The sequence below is a fragment of the Gekko japonicus genome, unplaced genomic scaffold (genome assembly GCF_001447785.1).
Source record: "Gekko japonicus isolate JY-2015 unplaced genomic scaffold, Gekko_japonicus_V1.1 scaffold2148, whole genome shotgun sequence".
NCBI lineage: Eukaryota > Metazoa > Chordata > Lepidosauria > Squamata > Gekkonidae > Gekko > Gekko japonicus.
The window spans coordinates 118,322-144,569 of record NW_015169239.1 but is presented as its reverse complement, the minus strand read 5'-3'; the positions used below and the strand labels follow the sequence as shown (position 1 = coordinate 144,569).

At 47.8% G+C, this 26,248-nt stretch overlaps 1 protein-coding gene across 1 annotated transcript in view; it reads left to right on the top strand.

Annotated features, from left to right (window-relative positions):
* The first annotated feature begins 2,125 nt into the window (after positions 1-2,125).
* CASR (calcium-sensing receptor) overlaps positions 2,126-26,248 on the top strand; it is a 57,823-nt gene continuing 33,700 nt past the window's right edge. The window contains exons 1-3 of the mRNA XM_015416460.1: positions 2,126-2,310; positions 9,271-9,577; positions 18,701-19,582. Of these exons, the coding sequence (XP_015271946.1) occupies positions 2,126-2,310; positions 9,271-9,577; positions 18,701-19,582 (1,374 nt within the window). The remainder of the gene's footprint in view (positions 2,311-9,270; positions 9,578-18,700; positions 19,583-26,248) is intronic.

The window sequence follows — 26,248 nt, the reverse complement described above, 5'->3', positions numbered from 1 at the left end:
AGCTTAGAGGGAACACTGGTCATGACCAACATCTGGTTATCTGTGGCCCCAAGGATGTCTGGCTGGTCTTGACTATGGCCAGGGCCTTTTCTGCCCTGGCCCCAGCCTGGTGGAACAAGCTCCCACTTGAGACCAGGGCCCTGCAGGATTTATTACAATTCCATCGGGCCTGCAAAATGGAGCTGTTCCACCGGGCCTTCAGATGAGGCAGTGGACATCCAAATCCATCTTTGGCCTCCCCTGGTGATAATGCTGGCCTCTGACCAGCCCAAGCAGAGCATTGTTGTCACAGGGCTATTTTTGGGCAGGAACACACAGGAATAGAGTTCCGGCTGGCTCCCAAGTTGGCCACGCCCAGCAGGAAATCATTAGCATAATAGGCCACACCCAACAGCAGAAATTCATTAGGATTGGCTACATTAGGGGTGTGTGGCCTAACATGCAAAGGAGTTCCTGCTCCAAAAAAAGCCCTGGGTTTTGACAACAAGCAAGGTAAACAGAATAAGAAGCAAAAGGTGGGTGTGGCTGGATGAGCACACTTCTGGTAACATGGGGGTGTAGCCTAATATGTTAATGTGCTGTGCTGTCAGGGGTGTGGCCTAATAGGCTAATGAGTTCCTGCTGGGCTTTTTCTACAAAAAGAGCCCTGGCACTGTCGAGATGAATCAACCTTTCCAGTCCTTGTTTTACTTGCTCTAAAGGGGCTCTCAGATCTTTTCCAGTAAATTTTTTTTTCGGAAAGTACTCACAGTGGTGAAATTTTGCTGACGTTCATAGGGTCTTGAAGAATTTGCAGTCCCCCCCTCGTCTGGTATTCACAGCTTCGCAGCTGAGGGGAAGCCTCAGTTTCACTTACTCGGGCTTGTGCGTTGGAGTGATCCGGGCTCAATCCGCTCCCCGTCGCAAGTGAAGAGCCCAGGATTGAGCTCCTTGCTTAGGACCCCTCTTTGGGAGGATCCAAGGGGGCTCAGAAGAGAGTTTAAAACACACACACACCCCATGCTCGGCAGTCCTGAACAGCTTCCTGGAGCTCCGGGTAGCTGGTCCGCTGCTGCCGTGCCAAAACTGGAAGATTGATGGAAGTGGCTAGCCATTACCTTCCTCTGTCTTCTCCAGTCTTCCATCCGAGTACTGACCATGTTCCACCATACTTACCTTCAAGGTTGTGATAAGCTCAGACTAAGATGGGAATTCACTGCCACAGGAAGTGGTGGCAGCTACAAGCATTGGGCGGCTTCAAAACAGAATTAGGTAGGCATATGGAGCGGAGGTCCATCAGTGGCTATTAGCCACAAGGTATAGATAGGGACTCTGGGGCAAGTGATGCTCTGTCATCTTGGTGCTTGGGGGGGTCAACAGTGGGAGGGCTTCTAATGTCCTGGCCCCACTGGTGGACCTCCTGATGGCACTGGTATTTCTGGCCACTGTGTGATACAGAGTGTTGGACTGGATGGGCCTTTGGCCTGATCCAACATTGGCGTCTCTTATGTTCTTATCTTATTTGGGCTGGTGGGAAGTGAAGGAGACGGGTACAAAGTCAGTGACCATCTGCAAAATAGATTTTACATGCTCATAGAGATAGTTTGTACATGCACAGCAGACATTAGGGTGGAGTATTTTTGCAAAGTTTCTTTAATATGCAGTATTTCTCCCCCCCACCCCCCACCCCGATATTTTTGGACTGAGGGATTCGAGTGAAAAACTGTGCTGGACTTGTGGAGATCAAGACAGCAGAGACGGGCTTGTATAAGAGAGAACGCTTATTTTTGTAAAACCCTGTGTGCGCAAGGCAGCATACAGATCTAAAAGCCAATAATCTCTGAGACTACTTTCTAACATCTCATTGCAGGAGGCCTTAAAGATAGACTCTGCCTAATGCATTGGAGGTTCTGAAGATGCAAGGAGCGGCTGGACCAGCGAATTGCAATGGATAAGATAGCTGAAGAAACGCAAGCTCTGGGGCTGCTGTCCTGTGGCTTACCCTGCTCCGGACATGCTCACCGAATCCCAAGCATGCAGCATTCAGAAGAGCGAAAGTTCATTGGAGGTTATCTGGCCTAACCGTTTCTGTCTACACCTGTTTTGAAGTTTGCATCGTGTAATCCCCTTTTGAACCAGAGGAACGATGACTTTATATCGCTTCTGTTTCCTCCTCTTTGCGTTCACTTGGAATACCTCCGCCTATGGACCCAATCAAAGGGCACAGAAGAAAGGAGACATCATTCTCGGGGGACTGTTCCCCATTCATTTCGGAGTGGCTGCAAAACACCAGGATCTGAAATCTCGGCCCGAATCTGTTGAGTGCATAAGGTAAGCCCGAGTGAGCGTGTGTGAGGTGACATGCTGCCCGGCCTGAAAGCCTCATACATTTATCATGACCAAATGGGAATTAAGTTCCTGTGTTGCTAAGCAGGCTATAGGACTCTCCAGATGTGATTGAAGTGGCTTGTTTCTCTAACTGTGACATGCTATTTACATGCACCTTCCCACTGCATGCGATCGTGCTTCCAATATATGAAAATTTCTTAAACTGGGCCGTACTGTTGGGCCAATTTAGCTTAGTCCTTCCTGTTGTCACTGACAACAGCTCTTGAGCATTTCTTGCAGGAACGAATTCACTTCCACTTGCGGTCTTACATGGGCGATTGACAGGCCAAGAAAGGGGATCTAGAGTTCGTATCTGTGATAGGTCTTCATTAGATACTATTGAGCCTTTCTTCTTTTTCTGTGTAATTTAATCGGATCTGAGAAGAACATTTCTGGATCGAAATAAGAAGCCTGTACGCTCTTCTAACAATCATTTAATGACTGTTAGCGGACCCGGACTTTAATATAACAGTAGATGTGCGCGAATATGTAGCTGCTGCAATTAAACGTTTTTAATGAATATTGAACAACAGTTTTTTGTTATACTGCTGTCTTTTTTCTGGTTGAACAGCCTATTGGCTTTAAGACCTAGATGGGATGGGAGATGTCTTCCCTGGGCCTGATAACTTAAGGACCGCCAGTCCCATTACGACCCCCTGTAGTGCTTGCATTCCATTTCACACGGACTTCTGGCCCTCGGGTAGCTTGTTTAATTTCGACCAGAACAAGGGCTTTTTTTGGTAGACAGCCAACATTTTTATTTATTTATTTATTTTATTAGATTTATATACCACCCTCCCCAAATGGGCTCAGAGTGGTGTACAGCAATTAAATAATACAATTAAAATAGTATTAAAATAACAATTTACACATAAAATGTCATAAAATACCGTGTAAACAAAGAGGTAATCAGATGACCAATCAAAATCAGGCCACTGGTGGACAGTTTGGCCAGAACAGTTAGGGCCAGAGAAGCTGCTCGGCGGAAGAGCTCCATCTTGCAGGCCCTGCGGAAGAGCTCTGTCTTGCAGGCCCTGCGGAACTGCAGTAAGTCCCTCAGGGTCCTGATCTCATAGGGGAGCTCATTCCATCAGGCAAGGGCCAGGGCTGAGAAAGGCCTGGCCCTGGTCGAGGCTAGTCGGACGTCCCTGGGGCCACTAACAGATGTTGATTTGTGGATCTCAGTGCCCTCTGGGGCTCATATGGGGAGAGGCAGTCTCGTAAGTATGGAGGAATGCTCTGTCTGAAGCAACTCGTGCCCTGTGGGACCTCAGGTCCCTGACCTGTCTACGTTTTGCAGAGCCTGTCAAATGGAATTATTCCCCCAGGCATTCCATTGAGGCAATCTTACTGGGCCTACTACCAGCTTCTCTGTTTGTCATGCCAGAGCGCCAGTGTGTTAAACGGTTTTATAGACTATTTGTAATTTATTTATGTTTTGTATTTGTGTTGTTAATCACCCCGAGCCCCGATTGCAGTCGGCAGTCAGTAAAATGGTAAAAACGGTCCTTGAGAAATGCATTCCATTTATATTGAACGCTGTTATTACCAGGGTCATTCCAACCTTACAGAACTTACGGAAAAGAAAAGAAAAATCCCGCTAGCAAAGGAGTGAAAATCAATACTGCCTATCAATGATTTTAAGGCTGGGCCTTGGCTAGTCCCGTGGTTCTTAGGAACCTTAGCAGGGGATGTTTAATGAGAAGATCGATAATGGTAGACTGGTTTTCTAGAGAGAGGGTGTGCCACTGCTAATGGTTCTCCTTAAAAGGCAGAGCTACATGGGAGTAAGGCTGCCCTTTCAGGTCAGGCAACAGTGAGTCTTCAACAGCGTGGCCAGCCTCCTGCGTAAACGCAGAATGCGTCTTCTGAGAATACTTCCCTAAATCCTCTGCAACACATGGGTGTTTTCTGTCTAACACACAAACCTCTCACCAGCAAACGCTGTCACCCACCGCTGCTCCAAGCGGCAGTGGGAGAAAAATAAAATAGAAAACAGTGATGTTGCTGATGAAGAAGAAGAAGAAGAGATTGGATTTATACCCTGCCCTTCACTTGGAGTCTCAGAGCGGCTTGCAAACTCCTTTCCCTTCCCCTCCCCACAACAGACACCCTGTGAGGTGGGTGGGGCTGAGAGAGCTCTTTCCAGAACTGTCCTTGAGAGAACAGCTCTGAGAGGACTGTGGCCTGCCCGAGGTCACCCAGCAGCTGCATGTGGAGGAGTGGAGAATCAAACCCAGTTCTCCCAGATTAGAGTCCGCACACTTAAGCACTACACCAAACTGGCTCACTACACCAAACTGATGTCGCCACATGGCTTCCAGGCAAAACCATGGAGCTTCTGGCGATTCCTGGAGCTACCCTTTGCCACATCTGAGTTTTACGCAGAAGTGGTGTAGAGATGCCACCAGTGTCACTTTCACCCATGGGAGACAGCTTGGTGTAGTGGTGAAGAGCGGCAGACTCTAATCTGGAGAAACGGGTTGGATTCCCCACTCCTCTACATGAAGCCCAGTTGGGTGACCTTGGGTCAGTCACAGCTCTCTCAGAGCTGTTCTCTCAAGAGCAGTTCTCGCAGAGCTCTCTCAGCCCCACCTACCTCACAGGGTGTCTGTCGTGGGGGGGAGGAAGGCAAGGCGATTGTAAGCCACTCCTTCGAGTAGTGAAGGGCAGGAATTTAAAACCAACTCTTCTCCTCCTCATAGTGGAGAGAAGGAGACTATGGCAGGTGGGCCAGACTCAGAGCTCTGTGTCAGAGCTTGGTCACAGAGAAGGGGCTTAAGAAGCACCTGGTTTTTGTCTCCTCCCTGGCCAGGCTGCTTCAAGCACCTCTTATGCTCCATCTACACATCAAAAGTCAAATCTTCTCAGGCACCTTTGACACAAGGGTCCACCCTTGTCTTTCTGGCCATCTTATGACATTTCTGTCCTAGGTGAGAGCTGGTTTGATTAGTTCCTACACCTCTCTGGAGTCCCGGCTGATAGCTGCACTTCTTTGCTTGGAATTTGATACTTTAAAAAGAAAGAAAAAACCCTAGTAATTTTGTACGTGGGGATTTTTCTCTTCCGCTCTGAGGACAAATTGTCAGATCTATTTTAGGAATCCAATCAGCCGAGTTTTGCACCTGTATTTATCTTTTGGGGGTGGTGGTGGAGGAAATTGTCTTCCCACTTATTATTTCTTTGTAAAGTAAATTAATGAGGAGGGGAAGGAACTACCTTTTAATTATCAGTTGCTGATTGGAATAAAACAAAATTTTATTCCTGTGCAAACAAAAAAAAAGTATTTGTGTTTGTTGGGGAACAACATGAGAACCTCGTATCACATGCACAATGGCGGTTTTGTACCCCCCCCCCAGCTGCACCCTGGCTCTGTTCTGTTTGCAACCACAGCAGGCAAGGAGAACCAGCCATAGCCTCCACCCACCTGCTGTTTTTGAGTCCGCAAACTACCCTCTGGAGTTGCTCTTGCCTCCATTGTAAAAATCACATTACCTAACATGGCTGCATGAGTAGGTCTGCCAGTCCATCCGCTATGGCAGAAGGTCCCTTGGTGGCAGCCTTCTTTGCCTGCCGGCACTCTGAGGAACAGCGGGAGAAATATTATAAAAACAGTGACATTAGTGATTTTGCTACATTACTTCCAAGGAAAACCTGCAAGTGACAGAAGGTAGTTCTAGGAATCACCAGAAACTCTATGATTTTGCCATAGAATACCAGTGGTAAGTCCTAGAGCCAACCTCTGTCACTCTGGGTTTTCCCTAGAACTGATGTAGTGACATCAGGGATGTCACCCCCACACACACACACACATCCCTGCCCCCCGCCTTCTCACTAACTTCTAACTTGGCAACCCTAAATGGAGGCAACTGAGGATTTGTTCGTGGTACCCCCTTGATATACTGATGTTTCCAAATGACTGAGAAAAGAGAGATCCATCTCCGTTTTCTGTTAATGATCATTCTGCATATGCTAAGAGGTACTACCTGTCGTGTAACCAGATGGGGCTCGCTGTCAGAGAGGCTCAGCATTAAGGCACGAGATCAGAAGCGTGGCATTTTGTCATGATCAGGAAATTCATTCCCCCCCCTTGGTGGTACATCCCATGCAATGACTTTCTAGTGACTGCTATATCAATCTGATTGTCACCAGGCCTGGCAGCCCTACTGCATTATACAATTTCTGCATAACAGAATTCCACAGCAGAGTCAATAGCAGCTCCGTGGGGTGGTTTCTGGATGTGAAGACAGCATCAGGGATGGGCTAAAACCAATTCTCCCTGCCTGCTGTGGTGGCTGTTGTGCGCAGGTAGGAGTAGGCTTGCCAAGTCCCCCCGGGGGGCGGGGAAACCCCCGCTCCAGAGGCTCGTTCCCCGCCGCCAGCGGATCGGGCCCCGGCGGGAATCCCACCCCGACGTGCACGTCGGGTGTCACCCGGAAACTCTATGGTTTTCCCTCGGATGGTCGTGGCCCCGCCCCCAGTGTGCCCGGCGTGGTCGCATCACTTCCGAGTGATGTGGATGCGGCGCGCGCACTCCAGTTGCCAGCCCGGAGTCCCCCACTGCGGCGAAAATCAGACTTGGCAACCCTAGGTAGGAGGCACAAAACTCCCATTGCACACATGATACTAAGTTCTCATGTGGTTCCCCAACCAATATGAGGACATTGTAACATGTAGACAGAGCCTTCGCTGCCATCCTTTTCCTCTTCCTCCCCAGCTCCTGCATAACCCCCTCCTCCTCCAAGACCAGGGAACATCTCTGTGTCACCTGGAAATGGGGCCCAGCGACAGAGACCCTCTCTCACTCAACCTCTTCCCTGGAGCTACCCCCACAAAGGCGATTTCTGGGGCATCTGCTCAATGTGCGTTTCCAAACCACATGCAGGATCACTAGTAGTCTAACAGTACAATCTTAGGAATATTTTCCTTGGAGTAAGCCCACTGAATACCCCTTGGGTAAGATTCTGAGTAGACCTGCTTATGATTGCTCTCTTTGCTGGCAAAAGTATTGTAACCAGCAACTTATCATAGAGTTTCCAGCGATTCCTAGAGCTACCCTATGTCACTTCCTGGTTTTCCCCAGAAGTGTTGCAGTGGTGCACTGGCCATTGCCCCCATGTCCCTGGCAAATCAAACACAGGTGGGTTCTCAGTTTTCCCCACACTGTCCCCTCACACCTGCTGTTATTAACATTTCTACTGTATTTGTATCCTGTCCAAGAGTTCACAATGGTATACATAGTTCCCACCACCCTCTATTGTCCTTAAGGGCCAGTTTATCTACGCAATAGATTTAAGAGGCAAGCCTTCCCCCAGGATGTACTTTAGTGTTGTTTAAAATGTTTGTCAAAGGGTTTTAACCTAATTTATTGTTGTTACCTGCCCTGAACCTCTCACAGTTCTGCAGGGCTGTGAAAACGGAGCTTTTCTGGCAGGCATTTGGATAGGAGCTGCACTTTATCAGCTATGCCCTGTGCCAACCTAGAGCTAGAAGCTACCTAGAATGGTATCCACCGCTGAACGTGCTCATGAATGCACCTTACTATACTGTACTGCCATTGCTATATTAATGGTCTTATGTCATGTTTTATGGATTTTTATTGTGATATATATCTTGTTTTATTGGTTTTATGTAAGCCACCCTGAGCCTGCTTCCGTGGGGAGGACGGGGTAAAAGTTGAAATAATAGATAATAAATAGATAAATAACCTGGTGTGCAAATAGAGAATCCAATAGTCTCCCTCAAATGGATTTCCCAGTCTGAGGAATCTGGTAGTGATACAACACAACCTCTGTCTGCATTTTCCTACAGTGACAATTACAATTTCTTGCCATTCCAGTGAAAACTCATTTGCCGTCCTTCCTTGTTGTGGTCTGTTTGTTTCCTTTCACAAAGTGAAAGTGGCTTCCTTTGAAAAAAAAAAAACCCATTTCCATTGGTCTGCCGTTATTTCCTATGGGGGAAATTTCATGAGGCTGGAGTGGCTGGTTTTCAGTCAAATGGCACCAAAATTGCAGCAGAGTCAGTGCTGACTGTCCACATAACTCCCCCCCCCCAGTTTCAAGCAAACTGGACCAAGGGTCGAACTCTATGGGCCCCTGATCAAGTTGCCTCCAAACTGCACTTTCATTATTCCTTATGGGGGACTTGGGGTGTGTGCGCGGAGTGGCTGTTTTTAACCAAATGACACCAAAATTGCAGTGGCGTGAGTGCTGCCTGTCCACTAAAGAGCCCCCGAATTCCAAGCAAATTGGGCCAAGAGCCTGAATTCTATGAGCCTGTGAACAAGGTGCCCCAGCTCTCTATTTTCCCAGCTATAGGTCTTGCAAAGAACTAAAGGGTTCCACCCCACAAAAAATAAAGGAAAAGAGAATTGTGGCTGTCTGTGGCTTATCTCCAGAGGTAACTGGCTGGAATCTAAATGTGCTCCTTCCTTTGCAATGATCCAGTTGGAAGGGAGAAATGCCATTGCCTAGGAAATTAGTAGAATTGAAGAAAAACATGAGTGCATGATTTGCTAGCTAGCAGCATCCAAAAATGAAAAGCAACACAGATTGTTCCAGGAGAGGATTTTTGTACCGCCTGAGAATCTCAGATTTGTGTTACTATTCCATAAAATCAAGTTTAGATATATATATTTTTAAAAGATAATGACCCAAACCCACAATTTCTGTGTATATTTTTGGCTCAGGAATTTCGTTATGCACACCCCTATGGGAAATGGCCCTTGACCCTGTTGTGCTGGGATCACTGTCCTGCAGAGTAGGTTCGTGTCTCTTCGAAGGCAAGATGTGTCATTTTTTTGGGCCATGTTATTTTTCTTTTTCCAGCTGGGTACACTGTCTCCTCTGTTCCACTCTTTTCCCCGCTTACCTGTATTTTGATTTCTCCCTTTTGTTCTAGATATAATTTCCGTGGTTTCCGCTGGCTGCAGGCCATGATCTTTGCCATCGAGGAGATCAACAACAGCCCCACTCTACTTCCCAACATGACCCTTGGGTACAGCATATTTGACACGTGCAACACCGTTTCCAAAGCCCTGGAAGCCACGCTGAGCTTTGTGGCCCAGAACAAGATTGATTCTCTGAATCTGGATGAGTTCTGCAATTGTTCGGAGCACATTCCCTCCACAATCGCAGTGGTGGGAGCAACCGGCTCTGGGATCTCTACTGCTGTGGCCAATCTTTTGGGTCTTTTTTACATACCTCAGGTACTAATAACACAATCATTACTTTATTTGTCAAAGATGGGATAGGTATGTTTTCCAATTGCATTTGGCTTCCCATTTGCTCACCCATGGTGGGTAAACCCCTAGCTTCAGCTCCAGTCCCGTCTTTGAGAAACTAAGAAGCGGGAGAAAAAATTGCTGTAAAATAGCCTCCATAGTGACTGATGCTCTAGGAATCTCCCCATGTCTCTATAGGCTTTTCCACAGAGATTAAGGGGAATTTCTACAGTGTCACCCGGAATATCTGTTCCCTTGAGAATGATCCCCATTCCGATCTTGGACTGATAGCTGTGCATCAAAAATAAACTGAAATTTTGTAGCACCTTCAGCCCATTTATATTCTACCATACGATTATGTGGGCTGGAGTTGCATCTGAGGAAGTGGACTGTAGCCCAAGGATGGTAGACTGGAAGATGTGTTAGGTTTTAAGCGCCCCAAAACCTGTATTTTTTCTGTCACACCTTGCGTTTTCTTTAAGATAGTGGTATATAGTATATAGTAAGATTGGGAAAGATTGAAGGTCAAAGAAGACGGGGACGGCAAAGGATGAGATGGTTAGACAGTGTCATAGATGCAATGAACATGAAATTGAGTGAACTTCAGAGGACAGCAGAAGACAAGAGGGCCTGGCGTGATCTGGTCTATGGGGTCGCGAAGAGTGGGACTCGACTGTGCGACTGAACAACAAAAAATATAGTAACCATTCACTCCTTACATGCTAAGGCATGGAAGAGGCACTGTGTTTACAGAATAAATTGCAGGAAATGATCCCTTCTAATCTGGTTACGGGCCTGATTATGAGACTGAAACAGCCTTGTTCATTCTGGTGGATGACTTGTGCTATGAGATAGACAGAGGAAGTGCAACCCTGTTGATTCTCCTGGACTTCTTAGTGGCTTTTCAGTATCATCAATCATGGTATCCTTCTGGACTGCCTATCTGAAGTGGGATCAGGAGTAGGGATGGGTACAAACCGGGGAAAGGGAGGTCCGTGCCAGTTCATAGTTTGTGAGGTCACATGAACCACGAACCTTCACGGACCTCCCTGTTTACCGAACCAGTTCCGTTTGTGAGGTTCAGGGGAAGATCGTTCTCGGGAAATCTTCCCTCCCTCTTTTCTGCTGGCGTTGGGGGTGGGGGGAAGAGCTTGCAAAAGGCATTTAAAGGGAACATTCTCTTTAAATGGCTTTTGCAAGCAGGCGATGTGTGCGAGTGAAGCCCAAGCGGTGAGTTTACCTGGAAGTGGTGAACTTGCCGCTTGGACTTCACTGAGGCATGGCACCCACTTGCAAAACCCATTTAAAGGGAGCGTTGCCTTTAAATGGCTTTTGCAAGCAGGGACCGCATGCGAGTGAAGTCCAAGAGGCAAGTTCACCACTTCTGGGTAAACTCGCCATTTGGACTTCACTTGTGTGCAGCTTGCAAAAGCCGTATAAAGGGGACACTTGTATGCGGGGGGGGGAGCGAAAGGGATTGCTGAAATGGCTTGCATCTATTTCAGCCTAACAGCTGATGGGCACAGAGCCCTGCTGTTAGGCTGAAATAGATGCAAGCCATTTCAGCAATCCCTCTCACTTCTCACTACAAACCCCATGAACCTCTGAAACTATGTGGAAGGCCATGGGAGGGTTGTGGATAGGGATGGGCATGAACCTCTGGTTCGTGAACCATGAGCCAGTGATAATCGTCAGGAAATTAGGTTCGTGACGAGGTTCATGCCTAATCAGGAGGCACCATTCTGCAGTGGCTCTGGTCCCACCTGGAGGGTAGGCTTCAGAAGGTGGTGCGGGGTGACTGCTGTCCATCTGCTTGGCCTTTGGCCTATGAGGTCCCACAAGGTTCTCTCTTGTCCTTTATGCTGTTTAACATCTACATGAAACGGCTGTGTGAGATCATCCGGAAATTTGTACTGGGTTGTCACCAATCTGCAGATGACATTCAGGTGTATTTCGCACGTCCAACTGATCCCACGGAGGCTGTGGAATCCCTGAACCGATGCCTGGAGGCAGTTTTGGGTAGTATAAAGGTTCCCTTGCTCGAAAGCCAGGCGAGTCCGACTCTAGGGTTGCGGTGCTCATCTCCATTTCAAAGCCGAGGAGCCAGCGCTGTCCGAAGACGTTTCTGTGGTCATGTGGCCGGCATGACTAAACACCAAGGTGCACGGAACGCTGTTCCCTTCCCACTGAAGTGGTACCTATTTATCTACTTGCAATTTCTTGCTTTCGAACTGCTAGGTTGGCAGGAGCTGGAACTAGAGACGGGAGCTCACCCCGTCATGCGGCAACCCAGGTCTCGAACTGCTGAACTACCGACCTTCCACAGCCTGCAGTTCAGCGTCTTAACCACTTGAGCCACTGCAGCTCCCTTTGGGTAGTATGTGCACTAATAAACTGAAGGTTTATCCCAACAAGATAGAAGTGCCACTGGCGGGCAGAAGGTCTGACCCAAGATTTAAGGTGTCACCCATTCTGGATGGGGTTATACTACCCTGAAGGAACAGGTCCATAGTCTGGGGCAGTGTTCCCTCTAAGCTGAGTTAGTGTGAGCCAGCTCACAATTTTTTTAGCCTCCAGCTCACACGTTTCTGTCTTCACTCAGGAAGGATGGCTCCAGAGCAAACTAATTTATGCAGTAGCCAGATCACTTGCTCACAACTTTAATGCCAGTCGCTCACAAAGTAGAATTTTTGCTCACAAGATTCCACAGCTTAGAGGGAACCTTGGTCTGGGGGCCCATAGTCTTGGACCAAGGCCTACTGCTGGATAAGCAGGTGGCAGCTGTGGCCAAGCGTGCCTTTTCCGCAGTCAGGATGTTGGGTGGAGTGGATCCTAGGGACCGTATCCCTCTAGCCTTGACCAGTGTTCCCTCTAAGCTGAGTTAGTGTGAGCTAGCGCACGGTTTTTTAGCCTCCGGCTCACACATTTTTGTCTTAGCTCAGGAAGGATGGCTCCGGAGCAAGCCAATTGATCCAGTGGCCAAATCGCTCGCTCACAACTTTAATGCCAGCAGCTCAGAAAGTAGAATTTTTGCTCACAGGACTCCACGGCTTAGAGGGAGCGTTGGTCTTGACCCACCTACACTGGCTTCCGGTTTGTTTCCAGACACAATTCAAGGTGCTGGTCTTCACCTTCAAAGCCCTACATTGTTGGGGGCAAACATACCTGAAGGACCGCCTACTCCATTATGAATCGTCTCATCCATTACAGTCATCTTTGTGGGCCCTGCTTTGGATGCCCCGCCTTCTGAGGTTAGGCAGGTGGCGACCCAGGAGGGGGCCTTCTTGGACACAGCAACAAAGCCCTGGAACGCTCTCCCCAGGGCCCGCTTCTGCTGCCATCTTCTGCCAGTGGGTGGAGACTTTTTGTTTCGTTTGGCATTCCTTCAGTGATCTTCCTATTTTTTTTTTCCAATAACAGTTTTTATTGAGAGAAACAATGAGTTAACAATAACAACAATTGGAATAACATGCTTAAATACCCATAATGGGGGTAATCCTACTGTACCCCTGAGATGGAGATTGCTGTGAAACAATTTAACATGAAACATAGCTTTGTTATCACCAAACTTAGTATGATATTTAACCCTAGTACAACTGGCAATCGGTGACGTAATAAACAACGATTACAGTAAAAAAACCTCCAAACAAGGCTTATGAGATATGGAAGGAAAGAGTAGTAATCTATAGCTAACAAGTCACAAATAAGTGTAGAAATTAAACAAAGCATAAATATAAAGTGATTGACGACAAATTTATGTAAATAGTATAAAAGCATTCGAAATAGACAAAAAGGCACTCAATACAAATTAAATCCATTTGATAGAACTCCGTTCCTGTGCGTTCCTGCCCAAAATTAGCCCTGTATATATGTGTGTGTGTGTGTGTGTGTGTGTGTTGTATTTTTGCATTTGTGTGCGTGCGTGTGCCTGGCGATTCCTACTGGGACATGGAGGACGTTCAGAGAAGTGGCTTGATAGCCTGCCTCTGGCTTCCCAGCCCTGGTATTCTCTGGAGGTCTCCCATCCAAATACTTGCCTGCTTAGCTTCCAAGATCTGACGAGAGCACGCTTGCCTGGGCTGTCCAGGTCCGGACAAATGTTTTTATGTCCTGTATACATTTTAACTCTTTTTAAAATTGTTTGAATGATGTATGTTTGGGAGGAGGGTTGATTTCATTGATTCTAAGATGTAATTTTATCATGCATGTTTTAAAATGGTTTGCCACCTTGGCAGCCCTTGGCAGGGCAAACAGGCGGGATACAAATTTTGTAAATAAAGAAATGGTCCTTAGAAGAACCTGGGAGTGCAGTTGAGAAGCAAGCAGCTAATGAGAATGCGCTCTCATGCTCAGCGTGTTGGTGTTCTCGTGTGTCGAAGACATAGCTTGGATCCTATGAATGAGTATTGTGTATGGCAGGTGACCTGCGCCACAGACTGTACCTCTTCTTGCATTAGCGCGTCTCTTTCCACAAGGGCTCACAGAAAGCCGTTGATCTTGTGCAAACAGAAGTGCCAAAGCAAGAGAGAGCACACTTTGCAGCAGAGACCATCTGGGGCTCGTGGAATTCATTTGCCAGATCCAAGCCTGTGCAATGACAGCAAATTCATAAGCATTTGTATAGTACTTTAAAGTGCATCTCAGTTGTCCTCCCCCAAACTCTGTAAATTAGGACAGAATTGTCATGATCCCCATCCTGCCGGTATCGGTTGGAGGCTGATCATGGTTTCCCTCTGTCCATAGCTGAGGCAGAATTTGAATCAGCGACTCTCCAGCTCTCATTCTTGGCCACCATGTTATATCAGCTCTCATGTGATAATGTCGTGGGTAGGGTGAAGAAGAAGAGATTGGATTTATACCCCACCCTCCACTACCTGAAGAGGTCTCATAGCGGCTTACAATCTCCTTTCCCTTCCCCTCCCCCAGCAGACCCCCTGTGAGGTAGGTGGGGCTGAGAGAACTCTTTTGAGGACTGCCCTTGAGAGAACAGCTCTGAGAGAACTTGTGATTGACCCAAGGTCACACCAGCAGCTGCAGGTGGAGGAGTGGGGAATCAAACCCTGTTCTCCCAGATTAGAGTCCGTGCTCCTAACCCCTACACCAAACTGGCTCCTCCCCCAAACTCTGTAAATTAGTTCTGAATATGCCCGCATGCATGCTGTCTAGCTGATGCGGACTGTCTAGTTGATGAGACATCGAGCATCCTGTAAGTCATCCCAAAAACACGGTGCATGTGATTCTAGAGTTTTCTAGGGGTATCGCCATTCCACTGGACATCTCAGTTGCAGGGCCGGCATCAGAGATTAGCTGGGCCAGGCAGTTACTAGTGTCCTGACCAATGCTCCCTCTAAGCTGTGGAGTTTTGTGAGCAAAAATTCCACTTTGTGAGCTACCGGCATGAAAGTTGTGAGCGAGCGATTTGGCTCCTGCATAAATGAGTTCGCCCTGGAGCCGTCCTTCCTGAGCGAAGACAGAAATGTGTGAGTCGGAGGCTAAAAAACTGTGAGCCAGCTCACACTAACTCAGCTTAGAGGGAACATTGGGACTCCTGACTTGTTATGGAGCCCACTTGCCCACTGTCAGTCCTACCAACTTCGTTCTCACTTGGCCCAGTGTCCACATACGTGGTGTCCTTAACATTGCTACATCCTTAACATTGCTACCAGAGAGCAAGTTTGGTGTAGTGGTTAAGTGAGCGGACTCTAATCTGGGAGAACCAGGTTTGATTCCCCACTCCTCCACTTGCACCTGCTGATGTGACCTTGGGTCAGTCACAAGCTCTGGCACAGCTGTCCTTGAAAAAGAGCCCTTTGTGTCAGAGTTCTCTCAGCCCCACCCACCTCACAGGGTGTCTGTTGTGGGGAGGGGAAGGGAAAGGAGTTTGTAAGCTGCTCTGAGACTCCAAGTGAAGGGCGGGGTATAAATCCAATCTCCTCCTCCTCCTCCTCCTCCTCCTCCTTTCTTCTTCTTCTTCTTCTTCTTCTTCTTCTTCTTCTTCTTCTTCTTCTTCTTCTTCTTCTTCTTCTTCTTCTTCTTCTTCTTCTTCTTCTTCTTCTTCTTCTTCATGAAGTAAGAGCACTGCTTCAGCTCCCTTGGGTTGGCACAGGAGATGCTGGAGCATCCTTCTCAGTCATAGGCCCCATTCACTCATGAGCCAGGCCTCTGCTTTGTCTCCACAACTAGTTATGACGCTGAACTGCAGGCTGTGGAAGGTCGGTAGTTCAGCAGTTCAAGACCCGGGTGCTGCATGACGGAGTGAGCTCCCGTCTCTAGTTCCAGCTCCTGCCAACCTAGCAGTTCGAAAGCAAGAAATTGCAAGTAGATAAATAGGGACCGCTTCGGTGGGAAGGTAACAGTGTTCCGTGCGCCTTGGGGTTTAGTCATGCCGGCCACATGACCACGGAAACGTCTTCGGACAGCGCTGGCTCTTCGGCTTTGAAATGGAGATGAGCACCGCAACCCTAGAGTCGGATTCGACTGGCTTTCGAGCAAGGGAACCTTTACCTTTACTTTAAGCACAGAACTGGATCCTGTCTTCCCAACCATAACCTTTTCCCAAGCGATGCTGCATTGCTGGAGATCTCCCCAGGAAACAAAGAGTCATATTGAGATAGTCTGGACTCAGAGTGGCGTTTTAAGTGACCCCTCCAGATTTTTTAATTTCTCCCCACCACCACCACCACCACCAAAGTTAGCCAAAACATTGTGAGACCTTCTGGTTTGAGATTACATTTAAATTGTTAAAGGCTGGTTTTAATTCACTGTATTGTGTTCATTTTTAGATCTTTACCTATCCGTCAAGCTCGGCTAAAACAAATTAATTTTGGCACTGGGAGTTCAGCCACCAGATACCTTGCTCTTGCTTTGAAAAGGTTCACTCAACCACTTCCGCTCCTCTGATTCCAGGCCAAGAAACGATGCAAATGGAATTCTAATTCAGAGAATACAGAATTATCTTAGCAGCTTCGGATTACAAATGCTTAAGGGGCAAGCCCACTATTATAATACAGTTGTTTGGTTGAGCACCAGGGATAAAATTTGGGATCTTGGCAAACAGGCTAATATAGGAGAGCCAGTTTGGTGTAGTGGTTAACCTGGGAGAACTGGGTTTGATTCCCTGCTCCTCCACTTGCAGAGTGCTGGATGACCTTGGGCAAGCCATAGTTCTGACAAGAGCTTTCCTTGAAAGGGCAGTTCCTGTTAGAGCTCTCTCAGCCCCGCCTACCTCACAGGGTGTCTGTTGTGGGGAGGGGAAGGGAAAGGAGACTGTAAGCTGCTCTGAGACTCCAAGTGAAGGGCGGGGTATAAATCCAATCTCCTCCTCCTCCTCTTCTTCTTTGGCTAAATAGCAGAGGCCATTGGTTAAGACAGACAGAAAGATAGTCTTGCTTTTTACCAAGGACAGATCGTGCCTTCGTTTTCTCGATGATGATGATGATGATTGCAGGGGGTGTTGTTTTCTCGATGATGATGATGATGATGATGATTGCAGGGGGTGAGGTGGGGAACAAAGATGGAATAATTTCTTCTAGTTGAGCAGGGGGGGAAATGCAAGAGATGGTGAGATTTTCCCCCATCTCACCCGCTCACTAACTGGCAGGTTTTGCTGGCCTACTCAAATGACACCTTCCAGTTGGCACTGCATTTTCAAGATAGTAAGAAAAATATGGTTTATACATCACATGTGTCTGTGTAGTTCAGAGTAGTCTGTACCTGACTAGATGGAATGCTAGAGAAAGCGTAAAGCCAATAGCAGGAAAGATAAACGTTGACTCTTTAATTTTTGTTCCTTTTTGCTTTAGCATTATTAGTTTTTCTTAAGAGGAAAATGGTCTTCCAGGTCTAAGACCAAATCATGACCAAGAACTCTAGCTATGGTTTGGGCCTGCTGTCTTAACGGACATACTGCGGTTTGCAGATCAGCTGACAAATGAGAATCTGAAATCATTGTCTGATGTGGGTTGCAAACCGTGTTTCTTTGTACCTCTGGTTTGGTATAATGTCTGAACTGATGAACTCCCACTCCAGTCGTTGCTTGGCCTTCAGATACTGCTGTCCCCTGAGGACACAAACTTTTGAAACTGCAGATGGAAAACAAAACAAAAAACGCAAGCGGCTCAAACAAATCACGATTCGCTTGTTATACATTGGGAAGCACAAACCATGGTTTGGTATGACACATAGGGCGAGTCTGCATTGGCTTTCCCCTCCATTGTTATACCGAACCCACGCTGGAACAGAAATTTCCCTCTGCATTGCATGCTGCGGTCACTTTCTTTGCTCATCGGATTTCATGGTACCCTCTACACCAGGGGTGTCAAACATGCGGCCCGGGGGCCAGATCAGGCCCCCAGAGGGCTTCTATCAGGCCCGCAAGGGACTGGCTATCTCCTGCTTCTTCCTCCAGTTCTGCTGCTGCATCATAGCTTGCTTTCCCAGACTCCCATCACTCAGGAGAGATAAGATAGACAAGCTTCTGCTCCCTGCACTGGGCTGAGGCTCCTCCCCCTCCCCCTCCCAGATTGCAACAGCACAAACATTTTGATGCAATAATTCAGAGCAAGAAGTGTCAGTTATCAGAGACTGTTAAATAAACAAAATATTTCAAGAATGCTAATGCTTCAAGTATAAGTTTTAAAAAATCCTTTGTGTTTGTGTCCTTTATAAAGTTTAAATCTCCGCAACCTGGCTTTACATTTTATGGCACACATGGCCCGGCCTGACAAAGTCAGATTTCTGTCAAATCCGGCCCTCCATAACAAATGAGTTCGACACCCCTGCTCTACACTGCATGCTGCTTTCGCTTTCTTTGATCATTTGGTTTTATGGTGCCTTCTGCATAGATTTATGGCTGCTTGCAGTCAGTACGGCATTGCCTCGGAGTATTTGAATGTGGATTTGAGCGGCACCTTTTCCATCGTGGGTTTGGTAAAACAGCGGAGGGAAAAGCCAATGCAGAATCGGCCATATTTGGCTTTAGTGTATTATTTACCATCTTTAGATGCAAACAAACAAAATCTTTCAGGATTTTTTAAATTGACAGATCAAGTATTTTTACTCTCTTTGCTTAACAGTCCATTACCGCTTGTCCCCTTTCCCCTCGCCCAGGTTAGCTATGCTTCCTCCAGCCGGCTCCTGAGCAACAGGAATGAGTACAAATCTTTCCTACGCACCATTCCCAACGATGAGCACCAAGCCACTGCCATGGCGGACATTGTTGAGTACTTCCGCTGGAACTGGGTGGGCACTATCGCGGCAGACGACAATTACGGCCGTCCCGGGATCGAGAAGTTCCGGGAAGAGACAGAGGAACGAAATATCTGCATTGACTTCAGCGAGCTGATTGCCCAGTATCTACCGGAGGATCAGCTTCAGCAGGTGGTGAAGGTCATCCAGAATTCCACAGCCAAGGTGATCGTGGTCTTCTCCAGCGCCCCGGATCTGGAGCCCCTCATCAAAGAGATTGTCACACGTAACATCACGGGCAGGATTTGGCTAGCCAGCGAGGCGTGGGCCAGCTCTTCACTGATAGCCATGCCCGAGTTTTTCCACGTCATGGGGGGCACCATTGGGTTTGCGCTGAAGGCGGGGCAGATCCCCGGCTTCCGCGAGTTTCTGCAGAAGGTACATCCCAAGAAATCGGCCAACAATGGATTTATCAAAGAGTTTTGGGAAGAGACTTTCAACTGCTACCTGCCGGAGGGTAATAAGAACTACCCCGGGGCGGCTGCTTTCCACAAGGGCCGCGAAGAAGGCACTGGAGGTAGAAACAGCACAGCAGCCTTCTGTCCCCCATGCACCGGGGGGGAAAACATTACCAGTGTGGAGACTCCGTACATGGATTATACTCACCTGCGGATATCTTACAATGTGTACCTGGCCGTCTATTCCATTGCTCATGCTTTGCAGGATATATACACCTGTACCCCTGGGAAAGGGCTGTTCACCAATGGGTCGTGTGCTGATATCAAGAAGGTGGAGGCCTGGCAGGTAAGTTTTTTCATTGCAACACGGAATGTCTGTGTTGGTATTTTTACAGAACAGAAGCCAAATGGAGTGGCATCTCTTCCAGGCACATATTCTTCCTAGCAAAAGTTCATGGTTTGATTTTTATGTGGCATTGGCTGGAAGGATGTGTTGGGGGGGTGTCCGGCTGTAGATGGCTCAGTTACAACAAACAGGACCACGGTGTATAATAGCTAGTAAAACAGTAAATCACCGTGTACAATTAGACAATATTTGTTGGTTTTTATATGCAATGTTTAGAATTCAATTATTAACAAAATTACAACAATAACACTACAATATGCAATATAAAGCTTAGCAGTACATATAGAGTAATACAGTACTAGTTACAGACAAACGACGGAGTTCTAGTACACTATCTGTTTGCGTGTCCTTCTTCAGGTTTGTCATTCTGTAATTATTTCTTCATTAGAATGAAGTGCTGCAAGCCATATGTTATTGTTGTAATTTTGTTAATAATTGAATTCTAAACATTGCATATAAAAACCAACAAATATTGTTTAATTGTACACGGTGATTTACTGTTTTGCTAAGTAGATGGCTCAATGGCAAATCATTGGCTGGACACAGAGAAGGTCCCCGGTTCAGTCCCTGGCATTTCTAGTTAAAGGGATCAGGCAATAGGTGATGTGAAAGTCCTCTACCTGAGACCTTGGATGGAGCATGGGTCCAAATACGTATAAGGCAACTTTATTTAGAGAGGGGCCGTGGATCAGTGGTAGATCACTTGCTTTGCATGCACAAGGTCCCAGGTTCAATACCTGGCATCTTCAGTTAAAAGGATCAGTTGGCAGATGATGTGGAAGACCTGCGCTTAAGATAGAGTTGCCAGGCCCCGCCCCCTGCTGTCGATCAGCTGGCTGGCAAGGGGAATTACCAGGAACAGGAGGGAGGCCCAGGCTACACTGCCAGCGACGTCACTTCCGGAGTGTACAGGAAGTGATGTCATCATGGCGACACTCTGATATTTGGGCAAGAACTCTATGGTAGAAGCTCTTTTTACCATAAAAGTTTTGCCGTAATACTAAAGTGTTGCTGTGACATCGCAACATGATAATGTCGCCACATTGCTGGCAACATAGCCTGGGCCTCCCTCCCACTCCTGGTCAATCCTTCCTGCTCCTGGTAAATCCCCCCGTCCCCCTCCCAGTTGTCGGGAGGGACTTGACAACCCTAACCTGACACCTTGGAGACCCACCGCCAGTCACAGTAGACAATCTTGACCTTGACAGACCTTGAAAGTGCCTGATTGAGGACAAGGCAGCTCCATGTGTCTGTGCACACAAGGAAGAGAACGGAGGCGCCCATGGGGAATCACACAAGCATGGAGCGAACATAGTCATGGATCGTGCTTAAAGACTAACACAATTTTATTGTCTGCTTGTTATCTGTATACAGGAGCCAAATCCCTTGAAATAAGACTACATCCAGTTTCCTGCATAGATAGATCTATGCAGATTTGCACCCCAACTCATCTTAATAGTGCTGAATGGAGAGCAGGGGTGGGAGCAGGCTGTGGGTAGGGCGTCCATTTCTGGGTTAGGAAGTGCCCGGAGATTTGGGGGGTGGAGACTGGAGGGGGGCAGCGTTAGGGCGTTAGGGGAGGGGGAGGGCTTCAGTGGGGTATAATGTTTTGTCCACCCTCCAAAACACTCATTTTCTCCAGGGGACTTGATCTCTGTCATTTGGAGATCAGTCGTAGTAGAAGGTGATCTCCAGTCCCCACCTGGAGGTTGGTCACAACAGCAATGGGCAATATCCTCAGAAATGCACCTTATAGGTCTGGACCAGGACTTGAGACATTTTCTTTGGCTTTAGGAGCCACCCTAAAAATTTAGGAACAAGACTTATTTTTTGAGTTTCCAGGGTTTTATGGTTCAATGACCCTACTTTCTAATTATTGCTACCACAAAAGGTAATCCTAGGCCCATTACGCATGCACATCTTACTGCAGATTTTCAGAGCAGTAAGCCTGTAATCTTGGCTTTGGATTCTGTGCCTGCCTTACGCACTGTTCTTTTTCCTCCGCTTTATTTATTCTGCAGCTACAATTTTAAAAAACACACTTTTCTAAATCGGGGTGGAACCTTACTTGTGATGTGTGGGGGGTGGCATCCAAAGGTGTTTTTTTTTTTTAATTATGCAGTTTCCCTATCACAGCTTTGCAGTGGTGTCCAGGAGCACCTTCCATTTAAATCCTCGTGGTTCAGGCTTTGCAGGTGCATTTTAGTGTTAGTTCATTGAATGAAAGGGAACAGAAAGGAATGCAGGCAAAGGGGGAAAACCCAATGTTGAAACTGACAAGACTTTTTTTGAAACTGACAAGTAGCTGTGGAGTACTAGGGGATTCTCTGCTGTGTTATCAGCCATTGAAAAATAGGAGTCACATGGTCTCATAAAATGGAGGAACATGTTGAGTGTACAGAATGCATGGTAGAACCCATTGACACTGGCACTGCAAGCTGTGATAGTTGGCAATATGTGTGTTTGTGTGCATGCATGCACCTGTGCAAAGTTGGCTGCGACTCCAACCACACTTTGCACAGGGCTGCAGTTTGTATGGGGGTTTGTATGGGGGTGGAGTCCTCTGGCAGAAGTTCTGGAGAGCTTTTTTAGTTTTGTTGCCACTAAATTTTTGCCAGTGCCCTAGTGCAGCTGCATAGTAATGCTAATTTCCTGCCCTTCCTTGCAAATTTGCGTGGTTTCCTCTTTGCGATTCTCTAATTTGATCCTGCACACTGGTCATGATCTTGGCAGTTTTTTAAAGGCTGTCCGGTGCAGATTGCCCTCTTCCTCCAAATAGATCAATCCCAAGTGATTCTTAAGTTTGATGGTTCACGCCCATGTGACTCAACTGCCATTTTAATGTTAGGCTTCCAAAGACTGCCAAAATGTTACCCCACCCAAGAAACTTTGTTCACTAAAGCATGAAAGGGAAATTTTTTTCAAAGCTTTAGGCTTCCCATCCCAGTGTCTCTCTCTTTACACCTCATGTCAGTTTCATTCTGTGCTGACGACACACCCCCCTTATTTTGTTTGCATGCAGCACTGAAATCCTTTTTTCTTTTTGCACTGGGGACACTGCTGTTTGCCTCCTCTCCAATCCCCCTTTCAAGTCAATACCAGCAGGGAACTAAACCTTGTGCAGCTCCTTTTAAACTCCCCCCATTTAATTTTTTTTAAAAATGCAGCAATCTGAGACTAGACTTATGCCACTTGTAAAAAAATGTAAAATTTAAAAACAAGGGGGAAATGGAGCTTGTACACCAATAAAGGGGGGGGATGGCGGAAGGTACAGAGTGGGCGAAAGGACCTCAGTGTGGGCAGGGAGTGACCTTCGAAGGGCGGCAAAAAGGCGGGGGAGGAAATCCAAGGGAATCTGTACACTTTCAAATCACCTTTGACTTGGAAGAGAAACAAAGGGAAATAGGCACAAAAACACTCTCAGAAAACCCGGATACAGAGTGGGCGAAATGACCTCAGTCTGGGCAGGGAGTGACCTTTGAAGGGCGGCAAAAAGGCGGGGGGGGGAATCCAAGGGAATCTACACACTTTCAAATTACCTTTGACTTGGAAGCAAAACAAAGGGAAATAGGCACAGTTTGGTGTAGTGGTTAAGTGCCAGTGGTTAAGAGCCAGTTTGGTGTAGTGGTTAAGTGCGCGGACTCTAATCTGGGAGAACCGGGTTTGATTCCCCACTCCTCCCCTCGCACCTGGCTGGATGACCTTGGCCAAGCCATAACTCTGCCAGAGCTGTTCTTGAAAAAGAGCAGTTTCTGTCAGAGCTCTCTCAGCCCCGCCTACCTCACAGGGTGTCTGTTGTGGGGAGGGGAAGGGAAAGGAGTTGTAAGCCGCTCTGAGACACCTTTGGGTAGTGAAGGGCGGGGTATAAATCCAATCTCCTCTCCCCTCCTCCTCCTCCTCCTCAAAAACACTCTCAGAAAACCCAGAGAAGCAGCGACCAGAAAGCAAACTGAGCGCCGAAGGGAGAAAAATCAATGCAGAATGACAAAGAAAACCCAACGAACATGCACAGTGAAAGTGAGGGGAAACACCCATGCATAATAGGTCCTAGTCAATATGGTCCTTGATAGGCTAGTCCATTCACGAATTTGATAACCTACGATTGTTAAGGGGCGGGAAAAGCATTTAAAATATGTTCATAAGAAAGACCCTATCCAGTTGGAGCCTTTCACTTATTGCAGGACATGTGCGCGTTCTCCCAGCTTGCGGGGTGGCTATTAGCAGCAAAAGGGGAGCAGGAAGCAGGAAACACCCCCCCCCCCCGCACGGATGAAAGCGGGATTGGGGAGGGTTGTCTCTAGACAGAGTGCTTCACACTCGGGTAAATGGCACAAGAGAAGCGCTCCTTGTTTGTGAGAGCAGCTCTTTGTTTAAACGCTGAGGGGTTGTAGGAAATGAGTTTGCAACTCATCCGTGGAGTGCCTCCAAAGAAGGCCATCAACATGCGGGTCGTTTGGTGTCATCGGGTGCAGCTAATGAGAAACCTGTGGACATCATGGAATCGCTCTTTCATCTCGGCACATTAATCTCAGTAAAACACGCCTGTGCCTCCCATACCGACAGCTGCCTGTCTAGAAATCAATAGCCAGACTTCCCTGGTGATTCACTGTCTAGAGAAGTGCAGTGTCCATAATGCTTCCCGTTGCATTTTACAACGGTTAGAGTGTGTGCTTTGTGCCTAGAAGGTCTCGGGTTCAGTCTTTATTAACTCTAGCTGGAAGGAATCCAGGCTGCTTGGATGTCTGTTGTGGATCAGAGGAGGCGATGCAGAGCTAGAGGGGAAGCCAGTGGGTTGACTCGGGAGGAGGCAACTTTAAAAGTTACCCTGCTGCAGGGCTCCCCCAGTATCGAGCTTATGGATAAAGGGATTTTGAGAACAGGAAGAAGAAGAAGAAGAAGAAGAGATTGGATTTATACCCCGCCCTTCACTTGGAGTCTCAGAGCGGCTTACAAACTCCTTTCCCTCCCCACAACAGACACCCTGTGAGGTGGGCGGGGCTGAGAGAGCTCTTGACAGAAACTGCTCTTTTTCAAGAACAGCTGTGCCAGAGCTTGTGACTGACCCAAGGTCACATCAGCAGGTGCAAGTGGAGGAGTGGGGAATCAAACCCAGTTCCCCCAGATTAGAGTCCGCACACTTAACCACTACACCAAACAGGAAGGGGGCACTGCTGCCCAATGGCTGCAGATGGGGCACGGCCGACCACAAAATGGCTGCCATCAGGTTGAGGGCTAGTCACGAAATGTTGGGAGGCTGTAAGCCAAGCATCGTCCTATGATGGAGGCGGCTGCTTTCCAAAGGGCACTCCCTGCAGACACAAAGGGGATGCCTCGTGGGCTTTTCTGAGGTCCCTTCTCATCAAGTGAGCCGAAGGAAAGCAAGGGTGCGATGTTTGCTTTGGGAAGAAGCAGCTGGCCATCAGGAGATCAGTAGGGGCCATGGGTACCCACAGACCCTATACTGGGGCTGACTGCTGTACTGAATATATTTGCACATGAACTACTTTCTATATCAGGTTGTATCTAGATTTGATCCAGCAACATGAGAGCCAGTTTGGTGTAGTGGTTAGGAGCGCGGACTCTAATCTGGGAGAAGCGGGTTTGATTCCCCAGTCCTCCACATGCAGCTGCTGGTGTGACCTTGGGTCAGTCACAAGTTCTCTCAGAGCCGTTCTCTCATGAGCAGTCCTCAAAAGAGCTCTCTCAGCCCCACCGACCTCACAGGGTGTCTGTTGTGGGGAGGGGAAGGGAAAGGAGATTGTAAACCGTTCTGAGACTCACGTGAAGGGTGGGGTATAAATCCAATCTCTTCTTCTTCTACATAGTACTGTACAGTGTAAAAGGAGACCGCCTGAAGAATCAGATATGTCTTGTTCACAGTAAATAATACGAATCATGTGCTTTGGGGGGGGGGAACAGAGAAACTCAAGGTTCACTGCTCATATTGCATGTAGGGTTGAGGTCCTTTTTAATTTCCTTTAGGTTTACAGTGGCCTGCTGGGGTGTGGTTTGATGGGGAAGGCTGGCTTTATGTGGTGGTTGGGGGGGGGACTTAATCTCTCTATCACATTTTTATCCTGCCCTTCTGCCCTACTACTCCGCACCTGCAAGCAATCCTGCAAGGTCAGTTATTCTCAGAGTGACCGGCCCGAGTTGACCAAGTTAAACTCTGTGGCTGAGCCAGGATTTGAATATGGCACCCAAAGTGCAGATCCAGGGCTTTCGCCGTTATCTATATACTAATACTGAAGTCGCCCCCTGGTGTGCGGATGCTTAAATCCGCGCACCGGGGGCAGCTGGGGGGGAAGGGAGAGTTTTGTGCACACGTGGGGCGGTCCCCAGGTGTGCACAAAAATGTCCACCACCACCCAAATATTGGGGGGATATTTAAATCCCCCCAAAACTGACAGAGCGTTTCCTGCGCATGTGCAGGGAACGCTCTGCAGCCAGCCTAGCCGCCACCGCTTCAGAGCGGGGGGGCAGCAAGGCCCTCGCGGCTGCAGCTGCTTGGCCCTCGTTTCGGAGCCAGGTGGCCAGGTGGGGGCCAGCGAGGCCCGGGCGGCTGCAGCCACTCGGGCCTCGCATTGGAGCCGGGCGGGCGGGGCG